At 40.6% G+C, this 14,798-nt stretch overlaps 3 protein-coding genes across 12 annotated transcripts in view; 2 read left to right on the top strand and 1 right to left on the bottom strand.

The window, feature by feature from the left end:
• Nucleotides 1-1,017: 1,017 nt before the first annotated feature.
• On the bottom strand, nucleotides 1,018-5,205 carry LOC124070904 (transcription elongation factor 1 homolog). The gene is made up of 4 exons (XM_046411242.1): nucleotides 5,059-5,205; nucleotides 4,622-4,758; nucleotides 4,464-4,534; nucleotides 1,018-2,142 (listed from the first exon to the last, which is right to left on the bottom strand). Exons 2-4 carry the CDS (start codon nucleotides 4,735-4,737, stop codon nucleotides 2,078-2,080), a joined length of 252 nt encoding a protein of 83 aa, XP_046267198.1. The 5' UTR covers nucleotides 4,738-4,758; nucleotides 5,059-5,205; the 3' UTR covers nucleotides 1,018-2,077.
• pld6 (phospholipase D family, member 6) lies at nucleotides 5,141-9,163 on the top strand. 5 transcript variants are annotated; one of them, XM_046411206.1, is made up of 4 exons: nucleotides 5,141-5,279; nucleotides 6,074-6,245; nucleotides 6,847-6,950; nucleotides 8,355-9,163. In XM_046411206.1, exons 1-4 carry the CDS (start codon nucleotides 5,141-5,143, stop codon nucleotides 8,621-8,623), a joined length of 684 nt encoding a protein of 227 aa, XP_046267162.1. In that variant the 3' UTR covers nucleotides 8,624-9,163. The 5 variants fall into 5 exon arrangements, with proteins under 5 accessions (XP_046267162.1, XP_046267169.1, XP_046267175.1 ...); XM_046411213.1 differs by having other exon boundaries at nucleotides 5,147-5,275; nucleotides 6,064-6,245; nucleotides 6,721-6,950; XM_046411219.1 differs by having other exon boundaries at nucleotides 5,172-5,279; nucleotides 6,064-6,245; nucleotides 6,721-6,950.
• Nucleotides 9,164-10,047: 884 nt separating this feature from the next.
• LOC124070920 (ras-related protein Rab-3D-like) overlaps nucleotides 10,048-14,798 on the top strand; it is a 29,554-nt gene continuing 24,803 nt past the window's right edge. For 4 of the 6 annotated variants that reach the window (XR_006845263.1, XR_006845262.1, XR_006845264.1 and 1 more), the window contains exons 1-2: nucleotides 10,048-10,222; nucleotides 12,952-13,185. Coding sequence is in view for 2 of the 6 variants with exons in the window: in XM_046411274.1 (XP_046267230.1) it covers nucleotides 12,952-13,185 (234 nt within the window). In the remaining 4 variants the exon portion in view is untranslated. The remainder of the gene's footprint in view (nucleotides 10,223-12,951; nucleotides 13,186-14,798) is intronic. The other 2 variants (XR_006845261.1, XM_046411265.1) reach the window with 1 other exon arrangement.

Raw genomic sequence — 14,798 nt, forward strand, 5'->3', positions numbered from 1 at the left:
CCATTGTAATCATCCTCCAGCATGTTTCATAAGACGTCGGCAGTACATCTCCAGCTGGGGTCCATCATCAAACACAATACACAGAGCAGTGCGCACATGCACGGACACACTCTTCCTGGGTGGAGAGCCCAGGCAGGCACTCCACATCTTATCTATTATCACTCAGCCCTGCCTGGTGCACAGCCTTGCTACACTGTGTGTCTTCTTTCATTTGTGATCTGCTACATCCTGTGCTCTGAGGGGATGAATTGATACTGGACTCCAAAAAATGTGTCATGGTCACAGATGCCACAGGAGAGTAGATCAGAAGCTTTTACATTACTGAGGCATTTTACTTTGAAACTGCCAGTGTCTTTTGACACATCTGAATTTAAGGGTTTTTGGTGATTCTCTGTTCATTCACTATGAACATATCCCATTGTGCTAGGTTTTCTTTTGATCAGAAATCAAATTTTCATTTTCATGGCTGACTAAAACTGTGAAGTAAAACTGAAACAGTGGAATTATACAAACTCAAATAAAAACCCCACAATTGGAAGTTGAGTGTGTTCTTTCATTTCATTCGACTTTACTTTTACCTAAATGTTAGTCTTAACACCTGCAGAAGTATTTGTGAACAGGACTTTTTTTTAAGCTATTTATTAAATCTCAATTTCTTTGACATGTCATCTAAATCCAAACTAATTCTGAGGCTGTCCCTCCATTTGTCACCCGCTGGTGGTGCTCAGTGCTGTACGGGATGTTTGTCATGTCAGCTCTAATCACTCCCATGTATTATCTATTCCCCTCATTAAAAAACAATTAAATAAACAAATGATTGCAAATAAGACTATTACATTCAACCAAATCAGGTCAGACAACCACATCTAAAGGAGTGTGTGTCAGATTTGTAAATCTTTTGCTCACTGCTTACTGGTTCAACTAAAATTGTACAAACAAATGTAACATATACGCTATTGTGTCATCTAAACAAAGTATATTTACTTAATTATACAATAAAATCAAGATCAGACAACATTTAACTGGTATCAAGTCTTATTGCTTCTTTATTTCCCAGATCTCATTCATCAATTTCATGTTAAAAAAAAACAAAACAGATTGCTTTTTATACCATTCAACATTTATGGCTGTTGCAAAGGAAAATCACCTGATAAAAGGTGAAAAGCACCTGATATTAACACTTGATTTCAGGGTAAGATTCCATGATTCTGTACATATGGGTTATGAAAAAACATCATTTTTACTTGAAAATTTTTAGTTCTTGTAAACTAAAAACATCAGTCAACTGTAAAACTGAACGATTTAAGAATAATTCAAAACTTTATGCCATATCAGCCAAGCTTCAACCCATTTTCATTCCCCTCTCCAGTGGAAAGAGCAGCTGTGACACAGCCGTCTTTATGGGGATGAGGAGAGCTGGGGCTACATTGTGCCTTAACTGTGCAGCCTACCTGGAAATTCAGGTCCTGCTGCTAGTTTCAGAGTGTATCGTAGGGAATGATTTTAACATGTTTCTGTCAAGCTCCATATATTCACATGTCTCGTTCTCACCATGCTAACAAAACAATTTTCACATTCAAAAAACCAAAATGGAAGCCCGTTCTCTTACTTTCCAGGCCTCTTATATGAAATTCTATTTGTGCAGCTAACAGTATCTAGCAGTTAAACACAAAATACAAAGCAGGACACTTTTTTTTTCCTGAAATTTCAACAACTGCTTTTTAATGGCGTGACTATGCTATATCCCAAAAAAAAGGAAAACAAAACAGAAAGCCCTGCTCAATGTGTGAAGATAAACCAGGATACAGTGAATACAGCAAATTATGTAATACCAGAATGAGTTGTGGCTTAAATATAAAGTGGAGAAGTCGGAAGACAGCAGGAACCCCCTGGAGCCACTTTGTGCTGAAAATCTTTTAAGTCAAGTTTCACACAGCTGTAAAGCTCAAGTGACCATATGGAAACCTGCTATCATAAAAGTTTCATAAATGTCTTCTGACCGACTTGACCGTAACGAGCCGAGGACCAGCAGCCACTTCATCTCTCTCTTGAAACATGACATCCAGCTCCACCAGGGCTACTGATTGGCTGCTTCACAGGCATCTATCCAATCACTGTACACGTCAACCGGCTCTGACAGATCTGAAGAGCAATGGATTAAGGATACACAGAATTTTTTTTGGTTTAAGAGTTTATATCAGTGCAGGGTGATATGAACTCACAAACAAAACGTGAACGACTACTGAGAAAGTATCTTGAGCATGAGCAGTAATCCATCGATAGGAACTACATTCTGAATCTGTGCATCATTTATGAGAAACAAGATCAAAATATTACTGTCACGTTGAGTCATGCTTGCTTTAAAAACCACGTTCTTTTCCACTACCTACCATAAAACAATGCATGTCATTCATCTCCCTTAAATGCTGAAGCGAGTCAACTAGGAGCAAAGCCTCATCTCAACAAAACAATTAAGTTGTTAGAATCAAACACTAATACCTGCAGTATGTCTCATGAAAAGAAGGGCAGTAAAAGCCTCATTGGAGAAGTAGTTGTTGAATGTTAATAATAGCTAGAATTAAAAAAAAAAATGATTTAAGGTTATAAAACAATTTTATCTCAAGGTTCACTTTGTGCCTTCATTTATGAGAGGAGTTGCATCAGTTATTTTATTACGACCCAAGTATGGAGCTTCATTTACATGGAAACTGTAGTCCATCTCTGTTTAAAGATGGTCTATAACATCCAACACAAACAGCCTCCTTCACCTTTATGCAGCCAATGTGCTATGGGGTTCCTCACAGCTCAACGCTACATCAGTAAAAGCAAAAGGAAGCCTTCCAGAAACAGAAAACATCAGCTGTCTGAGGACTGGACCAAAAGCGGTCAAAGCATTGACAAGCAGCCAATCGACGACTGGAGAAAGATGAAGGGGGCCATTTATCTTCGACACCAGAGAGGGTTTATGACCGCTACTTGATGTGATATCACACTAGAGCGAGACCACACCAAGCCAGTTACCTTACAATATTTCGCCCTCTGTCCAGATGAAACTTTTTCTCACTTAAAAAACAAAATAATAATAACAAATAAAAAAAATTAGCTTTTTCAAAACAGTCACCAACATGGGTACATATTAAAAACCCAGACCCGGGGCTGCGCAATGTCCAGGAAAAACTGAGCTTTTGAGTTGGTAGCTGTGTGATCACAAAGTTAAAGGGCAACTTCCTTATTTTTCAACCAGGATGACATTTTAACCTGTTTTTGTGACTAGTATTGACAGTGTTTATTCATTTGGTTATCTACTTAATGTTTATGGAGCCATTGCACACTGTCAGAGTAAGTCTTTAAGAGTGCTTATTTTCTACCACTGACATGCTAAATTTGTTATGGTAAGTGAGAAGACAGAAGAGTAAAAACATTTTTCTTCATCTTACTGTTGTTCTGGTCTGTTTGTTATTGTGTCTAACCAACCACCACAGAAACACCCCAAGTCTCCAGAGCTTCCTGGCTTTGAAGCAGCTGGTTCATTCTCCTGTGGCTGTTGCCCCCCTCTCTTTCCCTCTCTCCTCGTTCGCACTTCAGTTTGTAGGAGCCCTATATCCGCGTACTCTAGCTGGCTATCAAATTCAAATGCCTCATCTGCATTTCCAAAATCAGCCACATATTCAGCTATGATGTTGAAAATCTTTCAGATAACACTAAGCTACGCTTTCTGCACACCAACTCAACACAGTTTTCCAGCTATTCCAGGATATTTTCCCTGCAATAAATCAATTCTCCAACGAAGAGACACGGTAACAAACACAGTGGAACAAGCAAAAACAAATGAGCTTTATTTCCCTGTCCACTTGCTTATAATAACAAACTCTCCATGTCAGTATCAAAACTAGCACTTTTAGCGAATGTATTTTGACAGTGTGCAATTACTGGACCAATTTCAAAAACTGTAATTTCCACTGGTCACTGACACAAGAACATAGGAAAATAGGGTTCTCAGAAGAGACTGGCTGTGCATGTAGCCTGCCCTGCTGCAACTGGCTGTATGGCAGCAAGGTCCACATTCTGTTGTCTGCAACTTTTTCTACGATCACGCATTTTAAATGCTGAAATAGTCGACCACACTATTGGCGTCATTAACATATATTTATGTTCACTATTCTGATGATGTCACAATCATACTACTCTACCTACTCTGCACAGATGTTAGTTGTGAGATACAGCTTTGTTGTTTTCCAAATGATGAGCTTAAGTGCCTACTCTTATCAGAGCTGGGTTCTATAACGTTTTGACTGAAGGATGTTGAAACTTAAGTGCTGTCCAACAGCCATGCTCAAAGGTGCAACTGAAAAACTGGATATAATACAGTTGTGTTGCACTCATTTGTTCACACAAGAAGAAACAGAAATAGTTGTGGAAAAAAAATTGTGAGAAAAGTTCATTAAAGTGTGGAAAAAGGATACAGGTAATGGGGGTCTGGAACTCCTCCAAGCAGACTGTGCATGATATTATACCAGTATTTCTGCTCCTTTCCCTGTTGAGAGAAAAGGCAGAAGAAAAGTTGGCAATAATCACCTCAGTATAAATATTCGGAATAAATAATTAGTGAAATCTCACGTACATCTTGACATCGCATGACTTCTCGTGGTTGCAGAATGGACAGGTAAACTGAGACTCCAGATCACCCGTCATCTTCTTCTTAGGAGGGGGCTTTCTTTTGGACTTGCGGCGACCCATTGTACACAAACTGAAGTAAGTCTATGTGTGAAAGACAACAGGACAGCATCAACAAGGAGAATATATGCGACAGGTAGGAGAAAATACGAGACCACACTAGACTAGAAAACAACTCCAGGCAGAAGCTGTTGTGCCATATTGCTGACAACATGAGTTAGCAGGCTAACGTTAGCATGTTTTTGTCTCCGTTACAACACAAATCGCTTCACGATGAATGGACTCTGCTGAAAAACATCTTTGTTCATGTCTCGACTAGCTGTATCTATTCAATGTGTCGCTACGGTTTAATGTTATCTCATAAAAGTTTAAGCGTGTGTTTACCTTTTTAAGTATAGAAAATACACGTCTCGATCATGAGGAAGAAGCTTCGACTAGACCCGGCAACCGCAACCGTTCCTGTTAAATGATTGGAGGAGGGCATCTGCGCTTACTGTCTATCCATTGGCTCACTGACCTGTCATTTAAGTTGATTGACAGTGACGAAACAGCGTCTGACGCAGCCTATTCCCGCGTGGTGGCGACAGAAGCTAACCCTCAAGTAGGTGCGCTGCTGCGAAATCCTGAATGTTAAACAATTTTGACGTGCCCTGTAACAATGCTGGGAAATGTTTAGCAAGTCTTACTTCCTTAGTTCGGTGTTGATACGGCGTGACAACATTACAACTCATCAGCGCTTTATAGCCACCCTGTAGAAAAAGAAAGCTCGACTGTCAACAGTGTTAACGCTTGTCAAACTAAGTGTAGTTTCTGTCATGCTTTATTAGCTTAGCTAGCCAATTAAATGAGCTGCTGTGCTCGGCGTGCGTTTTTTGCCGAGTAGGTTTTCAAATGCTCGACATAAAAACAAGCACTGATTTATGAAAAGGCATGTCAAACAGATCTGTTTTTAAACCTTTTGGTTTGCATAATTTTGAACTTTAACAGTGAGTTCCATGAGTTTTGTCATAATTATTGATGCATTAATGTGTAAACATTGCAGCTGAGAAGGGTGGAATATGCTGCCAGCTAGCTTGCATAAAACTACAAAATGCATTGGGTGATTATATTTTCATTTGAAAATGTCGTGAATTGGTGACAAATGTCCCTTAAATAGACAAAAACACAAAGGTATTAAAGTTACAATTATATAAAATGGAGAAATGTAGCAAATGCTTGAGAAAGTGACTTGCTTTAGCTCGACCAAACGAATATGCAAAATTTGATCTTTTTGAAAATATGTCTAATCACAAGACAACCTATACAAGAAACGTTTATTATTGCTTATGAAAATGAATAGTCTGACATTACACTACATGTTTGGCTTTAAAACATTATTTTGTTATGTAGTAAATGTCAGTGATGTGGACCGTGAAGGTGGTTGGCCTGGGCGTGGTGGCCCTCTCTCTCAGTCTGGAGCTGGTTGGCTGGCTCCTTCGTCGCTTCAGGCCTGGAAGAATCCTAAATGAGGTCCTCTTCTTTCCCTCGAAGATGGCCTGTGTGGAGCACATCTTTGCTCCTTCTTCACCTCAGTAAGGGAAACATAATTGCTGTATTGAATAAAAGGAAGCTCTATATGATTTTCTCGGCATCACTGTCAAGTGTGTTGTAATAGTGGCCACTAATGCAGATTCACAGCCCCAAGATGCTTTCAGTGAGTGGATTTAGTCAGTGCAATTACTATTCTTCATCCCAATAGTTTTTCACTTCACAGGACTATTTTTTTTATCTGCTGAATAAGTTCCTCACATAAAATTTCACGTAAAAAATGTAATTTACACATAAATGCAATCAGGCCCACTGGGGTAATTTGTATTTTTGCCTGCCTAAAAACCATTCACAGCTTGAAGGCATCTGTTACTGAATAGGACCTGACAGTTTCCTCATGTCTGGACAACCTGTGTCATAGGTGGTATATATAAACAGAAAACATATTTAGTATATACTGTGGAAGACCTGCAGATGATATAAAAAGTAGGCATTTTCTCTGGTTTTCTGTTGTTTCAGTTCCTGTTTTTGCTCACTGCCTCATGGCATAGAGACCTCTTTCTCCCGTCTACTGCGACATATCCTGTCTGCTTCCTCCTCTCTGGACTTGTGTGTCTTTGCCTTCTCCAACATGCACCTGAGCAGGGCTGTACTAGCGCTGCATAGCAGGGGCGTTACCATTCGAGTCCTCTCTGACAAGGACTACGCCACCATCCCTGGCACACAGATAGGGGTCCTCCGCAAGGCCGGTAAGGGATCTGTTTATTTTTTAAATTACTGTGAAGTATGTGTCTTCATGCTGTGCAACTTTTACTTGTGGCTGTGGCAAGGAAGTGGTAAAAAAAAAAACAAGTGACCTGAAATACGGGAAGGATGACTCTGGGCTTATTCAACTAAAGGTGATCACTCTGTGTTCTCGGACTATCTGTGTCATTGCTAGTAAGTCCCATGAGGTTTCTTAGTGGTGAATAGAAAGATGATAGGACCTGTCTGGGTGCAGGGAGTTTGCCACTACAAGCCCTCCTATGAGTCAGAGTAATCATGCTCTCAAAGCTCTGAAAGATTTTATGCCACATGTCAGACTCACACTGTCTCACTTTCTCTCTCAGCCCTTTTGGCATTTAATAAATTACTGCTGCTGCATATGGTTAAACAAGAATTGGATAAGTAAGGAATTGGCCACCAGACAGCAAATTTCATTAGGCAAAGTGTTTCTAAGTGTGTGTGTACGTTGATTGCAAACTTCACAACAACTACGTTGATGCAAGAGACAATCTGCTCCTCTTTTCATGCTGTTCTGCTATTGTCTGCAGAAACCTTTAATCCCCAAATAGCTGAATGTGATTGGCACCATTGCACAGTGCTCTGGCTTTATTTGCTGCCACTGGGTGGGGAAGTCCAGGGATTGCTTATAAAACATTCCCCTCATAAGGAAGATATATTTACTGATGCTTGCAGGTCTTGATAGGCCAGGGAAAATGATCTTAAAGAGACATCCTCTGGGGTTAAAATTGGAAAGACATTGACCTTTAATTGCCTGTTGCATTTGCTCTTTCCCATCATTTCTGGTTCTCTTCACATTGAGCTGACTATATTTTAAAAAGTCAAAAAGGCATTGGAGAGTTTAGGGGGAATAACAGGGACATGGTCCTCGGAACAGTAAGACTCAGAAAAATGACTCATCTCTGGTAATTGTTTTCTGCTTTTTTTAAGGGGAAATACACTTAACTTTTCAAGAGAAAGCTTGCATACGGTATCTAATCACTCTCTGAGTTTAGTCTGCAGTCCAATCTAAGAATTAGTCTACATAGCATATCTTCTACTAAAATAATGCTTCTGTACTTTTTCAGTTTTACACAAATGAAAAGAAGCTGTACAAAAGATAAAAAAGAAACAGTTCAGTATTATATCCCATTTTAGAACCAGTATTAGTATTTTTCGTTTATATGCTTTGTTCATGTAAAATAGCTAATGGGCAAAATTTTCATTCATTCATTCATTCATCATCTTGACCAAAGTTTTCATGCAAAGCTCCTTACGTAGTATTTACCCCATGTTTTTGCTAATATTCTTTGTGCACAAACCAGAATTACATGATAGAGAAGAACAAGTTGCCATCTGCAACTTGAACATGTCTGCCATCTGTTCTGCAGGTATCTCTGTGCGCTGTGATGTGTGCTCTGTCTACATGCATCACAAGTTTGCAGTGGTGGACGGCCGGCTGCTCATCACTGGCTCCCTCAACTGGACGCTGACAGCAGTGCAGAGCAACTTGGAGAACATCCTTATCACTGACGAGCCAGACCTGGTGCGACCCTTTATGAAGGAGTTCCACAGGTTGTGGGTGCTCAACGATCCAGCCCGACATCACAGCCCGACTGACCAACAATCTGCTCATGTTACAGCTGGAACTCAAGACTGATTAACTGTGATGAATACTGAATCAGAGCTCAGGAAGCTTGACTTACAGGATGAATACAGATTTTTATCTTTTCTTTTACCTATCGCTTTGGAAGACATGTTTACATTAAAGTGACAATGTTACTGTTCAAGATGATGACACTTTGTTTTAATTATGTATCATAAAACCCGTCTCCTCATGGATGACACTGTTGTGTAACTTACCAGGCTTACTCTGCAGGCAAGAGTTCCTGTTTGATTTAGTTTTTGCTTGTATTTTACTAAAACAAATGCCTTTTGTAGTAGTACTGCTTGGCACAAGCCTAAGAGGAGGATAACATACACAGAAATGGTTTTGGTCAATTTTCAAAGAGCATAGTTCTGTTCATAGTAGGTGAGAACATTTAATTTTTAATTTAGCCTAGATAATACCTTTACTTCTCACTTTATGGATAATTCAAACTTACACTGTAAAAACCCACTGTATTGTTCTGGGTATGGTACTGCAATCTCAGGGACTGCGTTTTGCCAAGCGCCAATAAAAACCCTCCTTCACACTGCAGTTTTGGCAGGTCTGTTACATCATTGCCCCACAGCTGTAGTTTTTGTTCCAACATGATCTGCTCTGTCTAATATTCGCTGAAAGGCATTCAGCACAAACACACACACACACACACACACACACACACACACTGGTATCCTCGGTGCTTAACAATACCATCCTTTTAAGTTTGCAAACAAATGGAGTTGATCTGGCCTGGACATGATTACGTGTGCTTGGGTGCATGACTCCCCTGCATTGCTCAACGTTCAGGCCGATGCTTGTTAATAAAAGCCAGAACTGGTCTGCCTGACCGCAGGCTCGTACCGTTTCAGCAGTACACACATTGAAATTAATAGGAATGTTAGACTTTCCAAATCAGCTGCTGTATTTCATCCACGGTATGTTGATGAACAATGTAACTGAGAAGTCATGAGTTTGGACGCATTAGTGCGTAACGCCTGCGCCGTATGACTACACGGAGACCGTCTGAAGCTTATTGAAACTGCGTCAAGCAGGCACTGAGGGGCAACGTGAACCCGGAAATGTGTCTCCATACCATGTTACTGCGCTGAAACAATTATTGTATCAGTCATCATCGTTGTAGACAACAATTTTGATGATTATTTAAATGTTGAACTAATGTATCAAGAAAAAAATCACCAGCGTTTGCTGTTTCTATTTGATATAGATGCTACAGTATACAGTTACATAGGACTACAGTAACAGAATCACACAGGAAAAAAACAAAGCAAATACCGCCATTTAACATTACAATAACGTAAATGCTACACACTTCCACTTGCACATGTGCTAAACATGATTTTAGTTGTCACAGAAAACTAGTAGTTTTATTTTTGAAAGTCTTGACAGGAAGTCACGTGTATACCATCCGGCTGACTTGACCGTGGTTACACGGTGCGAATCCCGGTGACAGGCACATGCACAGTCTGGAGATCCGGGAGCGGAGCGCCTGAAGGGGAGCTCCAGTCAGCAGCGCACTGCACCCTTCGGATTTCAGGTTGGAGCTGGAGGACCTTAGGAAGGACGGAGGAGACAGACTCATAAACAACATACAAGGTGAGTGACATTCACTCAGTTTTCAGTCGCGGCAGAGTTTAAATGTCATCAGGTTGCACTAGAGCTACCGTATGGCAGGGCAGGGTAGGTGCTAACTGTTATCACCACAGCCTCAGCCTACGTCTCTGAATATGAACTTTTACATGTGCGGTGTATCATGCTGGGTGGTGTAGAAATAACTAAATTCAAGTGTCAACAAGTGTCCCGACCCAGTGTGTTCCAACACGAGCTGCAGCCTGGATCTTGTGAAGTGCACACCCAGTTTCCATCAACCATTTCCATCAACTTCGGCTGCTTTAGACAAGATGTCAACATTTGCTGTTAAGTCGAGTCTTGTGTCATAACTCGTCCGTTTTCTTAAAAGTAAATGCATCCAGGGTTAAAAAAAAACAAAAACCAAAACCTCCATGCACCAGTTTGCACGTATTTCCATATTGATGTGTAGGCGCATGCGTGGTTATTGGTGTTTTGCTGAGTGTGTAGAGCAGCCCGCCGGCCAGCCCCTCTTTGGTCTTGGAGGCCGTAATGCTGGGCTCGTCTCCAGAGAGATATCAGCAATCAGGGAGGAGTATAGGACTCAGGACTCTGACAGGAGAGGGTGGAGGGTGGAGGGTGGGGAGTGGATGGTCCAGTCTCCTTATAGTGCAGAGTGATGGAGGAAGAAACGAGTGTGGAGAGAGTGAGCTTTGGATGGATGATGACAGGAAGGATGCATAGATGGATGGATATGAGCGAGAGTGAGGGAGGATAAATGAGTGTGTGTTTGTTTAAATGGGAGTGTCACTGGGTCAATGAATGATCAGACGGATGATGGATGAAGCATACAGGGAGGGGAGGAGAATCTATGGCCCTCGCCCACCGATCAGCATCCACTGATCCCATAAGTTCTGTAACGGGAGTCGCTGTGACAAATGGCCAGTGAGAGCGGCGGTGACTGATGGAGGGGAGAACAGTGGAAAGAGCACGTCCCGGCTGAGATTCATGGGTTGAGAGCCAAGAGGCAAGGGGGAGGAAGTCGGACCATTTTTAAAACAACACTTCCATTTAGCAACATCAGCAACTGCTCAGCTATCAGTGTGGATGAATTTCAGACATGTGAGCGCTAACCTGAACTCTCAAATAGCTGAGATTCCTCACTCTGACATTCAAACACACGAGCACTGTCTCACCACAGCTCTGCCCCAGACATCCAACCCTGCAGTCTTTAAATAAGCCAGTATCAACCAGGGAGGCTGGTGATGGAGCCAAATCACACTCATTACTCAAACGTTAACTCTAAGATTTTTTTTATTTTCCCAGTACTTTAACTGCATGTTCTCGCCAGATGGGGCGATTTATCGGCTGACCAAATACTTGACATGCACTGATGTAGTGACCCTGGACTGTTCGAGAGCTTGTACTCACCTCAGCTGCACAGTGAGCGTCTCTCCTTCCATGTCAGATAGGTTTGCATGAGTCAACAAAAGTAAACATTGAAACAGATATATTTTCTATTTGTTTGACATGGATGTGATTTCCCGAAGCTTTTTAGTAGTAAATTTCAGTTTAATTGTTAGCAATCAGTTAAAAGTAATCGGGACAGCATTTACTGCATGAACTTTTCTTTTCTGACGATGACTGTTGGATCAACATTTTGCTCTAATAAATTTAATTAATTACAGTGTGCAGATCTTTTGTCTGAATTCTGCATCAGTTTTCATCAGTACTGTAGGCCTCTTAAATCCGTTTTGGTCGAATTATTATCTTCTATGAGGGCTGCGTTATCAGTTCATCTGCTGATTATGTTCTCGATTAATCGATTGATCATATTGTCTTTAAAATGTCATAATCTGGTAAGAAAAATCCTGTCACTTCATCAGATTGTTTTGTTTGTCTGTTGTCCCAAATCCAAAGATGTTCAATTCACAGTCACATTAGGCAGAACAAAAAAAGCAAATCCTCACAATTTAGCGAAGCCAGGAAATGTTGAAGATATTAAGATGTTATTGAAATCCATAGTAAAAAAGATTATCAAGAGAATCATCAAAATAGCTACCGATTGTTTTCCTGTTTTTGACCTATCATTTAATGGACTCATTTTTCATTTTGTTGTTTATTGGCCACGGACAGTTGTAATTATAGCAAAACGGAAAGAAACAACAGTCATTAATCCTGTATGTGCATGAATGTGCTTTGTGCTGAAGCGTGTATTTCGTGTTTGTACACAGAGATACTGTGCTGTTCCTGTGCATGCTGTACTGAGTGCCATCTACAGCCTGCTGCTGTCATGAGTAGAGCTTTTTGTAGGGCTTCAGCTGTCAATTATTTTAAATTAGCGGTTCATCTGTTGATCATTTTGTCCTGTAATGGAAGTGTTGGATCTGAAACAACAAGACTGAAACAAGACGACTAGCATTTCCCAGACCCTAAGTTGACACCTGCAAGTGTTGTGTTGTGTTATGTTTGACCAACAGTCCATAACCAAAAGAAATTCAATTTACAGTTGTATCAATCAGAGTTCTCTCTGAGAAATCCTTACATTGGAGAAGCTGGAACAAAGGATTTTTGCCGTATTTGCTGCTGATATTGATGAATTTCTGCCAATCAGCTAACTGTTAAATTAGCTAATTGTTTCAGAACTGTTTGCGTTGTCCTTTTACGGTCACAGATAAAATCAGAAACATTTAACTACTCCGTCTGTTTATAAAGATGGGAGTCTCAAAGACTGTCTTTCCTCTTTCATTTGACAGATGGCGCTAGCCAGAGATCCAGGGACGGGCCAGGAGCAGAGAGATGCAGCCGACCAGAACTTTGACTACATGTTTAAGCTGCTGATCATAGGCAACAGCAGTGTTGGAAAGACCTCCTTCCTGTTCCGCTTCGCAGATGACTCCTTCACGTCAGCCTTCGTCAGCACCGTGGGCATCGACTTCAAAGTCAAAACCATCTACAGGAGCGACAAGAGAGTCAAACTTCAGATCTGGGTGAGACGGAGAAAAGTGCTGAAACACTGATCTCTGAAATATGCTGAAAAGCGAGAACTGGGATGAGGGATGTAAGTCAGCCATCACACAAACGAGTCTATCATAATTTCAGTTCAGTGTGAGGAGGGCGATCCAGCAGTGGTTAGCACTGGCGCCTCACAGCAACAGGGCTCCCGGTTCGAATCCCGGTCTGGGCCCCTCTGTGCAGAGTTTGCATGTTCTCCCTGTGCCTGTGTGGGCTTCCTCCAGATACTCCGGCTTCCTACCATAATCCCAGTGAGTGTGTGGTTGTCTGTCTTTGTGTGTCAGCCCTGCTGATTTACTGGCGACCAGTCCAGGCTGTACCCTGCCTCTTGTCTGTAGTCAGCTGGGATAACCTTCAGTGTGAGAAATGAGAGTGCTAGAGTCTCATAGTACAGAGTGCTGGTATAACATGCCCAAAAACTCTGACTGTTCATTAAAATATCCAGAGTGATACATCACAGACAAAGTTATGTGGCTCTTTTAATTTACTGTAGCTTTACTAAAGCAGCATTTTAAGAGTCATCCGTCATTTTAACTGGTTTGAACATTATACTGTTTAGCTTTGCAAATTCAAACTGTTTATACGGACGTAGTGTGGTTTTTCCTTTGCAGCAGAAAGAAAGAGTGGAAGTGCAGCAGATAAGACCGGTGCAAAGTGATGTTTGCTCTGTGCAGGAGTTGGCAATGTTACAGTTTGACCAGATTTAACTCTAATTAATCTAGCACACAAAACTTCAGAGTGCTGAGTATAAAAACCTGGCATCTGTCTTTTTTTATTTTTTTTTTACAACCACTTGATTGTGATATTTTTAATGTAGTGCTACCGTGGCACGCACGAATGACAAACAGTAAAAGGAAAAGGAAAAGATTACCTTGTTTGTCAGTTTATATACTGACTATTTTATGATCCTCACCTTTAGCAGTTAGCCTTGAGCATGTTCAACACTTTCAGGAGTAATTTGGGTCACTGAAACTGGAGGACAACACTAATACTGTTGCGTCAGATGCGTTAGTATTTCCACATTTCTACTGGATATTTAATTGTCTTCATGCCCTTGAAAAGCAGACTTTAAAAGAAAAATAAATTAGAATTTTTGCCGAACTGAAAATAACATTTCTCCATTTACACCCGTAATTGTAATTGTTGGTTAGCACAGAATTGGCCACCTCTCCCATTTATTACAAGGATTTTTTTTGTTTGTTTTATTTATAATGTTTTTAACCAAATTCCTTTACAGGAAATATTAGTGAACAGTTAAATGAATACAAATATGCAAAGAAAATCATATTTCATTGCAGATTTTACAGATTTTTTTTTCAGTTATCTGACGTTGTGGAAGGAACAAAATCCTGCATTTGTCAAAGGCCAATATAAGGACACACTTTTCTGTAATAAAGCATATTATTTTCTCAATAGTGGCCAAGTATCCTGGAAATGAGACAATGTTGTATCAACCCCACAAAAAAGCCAGCATACTGATGATTGTATTATCCAGTTCGACGAGGATAAAGAAAGGAACCACAAATCTCTGTGCTGGCTGCCTCTTGACAAAAACAAGACTGAGAAAAACAAAAATTTGCCTAGTTGT

The sequence above is a fragment of the Scatophagus argus genome, chromosome 2, assembly GCF_020382885.2.
Source record: "Scatophagus argus isolate fScaArg1 chromosome 2, fScaArg1.pri, whole genome shotgun sequence".
NCBI classification, from domain to species: domain Eukaryota; kingdom Metazoa; phylum Chordata; class Actinopteri; family Scatophagidae; genus Scatophagus; species Scatophagus argus.

What these genes read in the sequence shown, in the direction of transcription:
- pld6 (XM_046411206.1), top strand. Translation starts at nt 5,141, where the DNA reads ATGATTGGAGGAGGGCATCTGCGCTTACTGTCTATCCATTGGCTCACT. An exon ending in AGAAGCTAACCCTCAAGTAG is followed by an intron (nt 5,280 to 6,073) that starts GTGCGCTGCTGC and finishes AGTAAATGTCAG; the next exon opens with TGATGTGGACCGTGAAGGTG. An exon ending in TTTGCTCCTTCTTCACCTCA is followed by an intron (nt 6,246 to 6,846) that starts GTAAGGGAAACA and finishes GCACCTGAGCAG; the next exon opens with GGCTGTACTAGCGCTGCATA.
- LOC124070904 (XM_046411242.1), bottom strand. Translation starts at nt 4,737, where the DNA reads ATGGGTCGCCGCAAGTCCAAAAGAAAGCCCCCTCCTAAGAAGAAGATG. An exon ending in AAGTCATGCGATGTCAAGAT is followed by an intron (nt 4,535 to 4,621) that starts GTACGTGAGATT and finishes TTCTCTCAACAG; the next exon opens with GGAAAGGAGCAGAAATACTG. An exon ending in GTTCCAGACCCCCATTACCT is followed by an intron (nt 2,143 to 4,463) that starts GTATCCTTTTTC and finishes ATTGCTCTTCAG; the next exon opens with ATCTGTCAGAGCCGGTTGAC.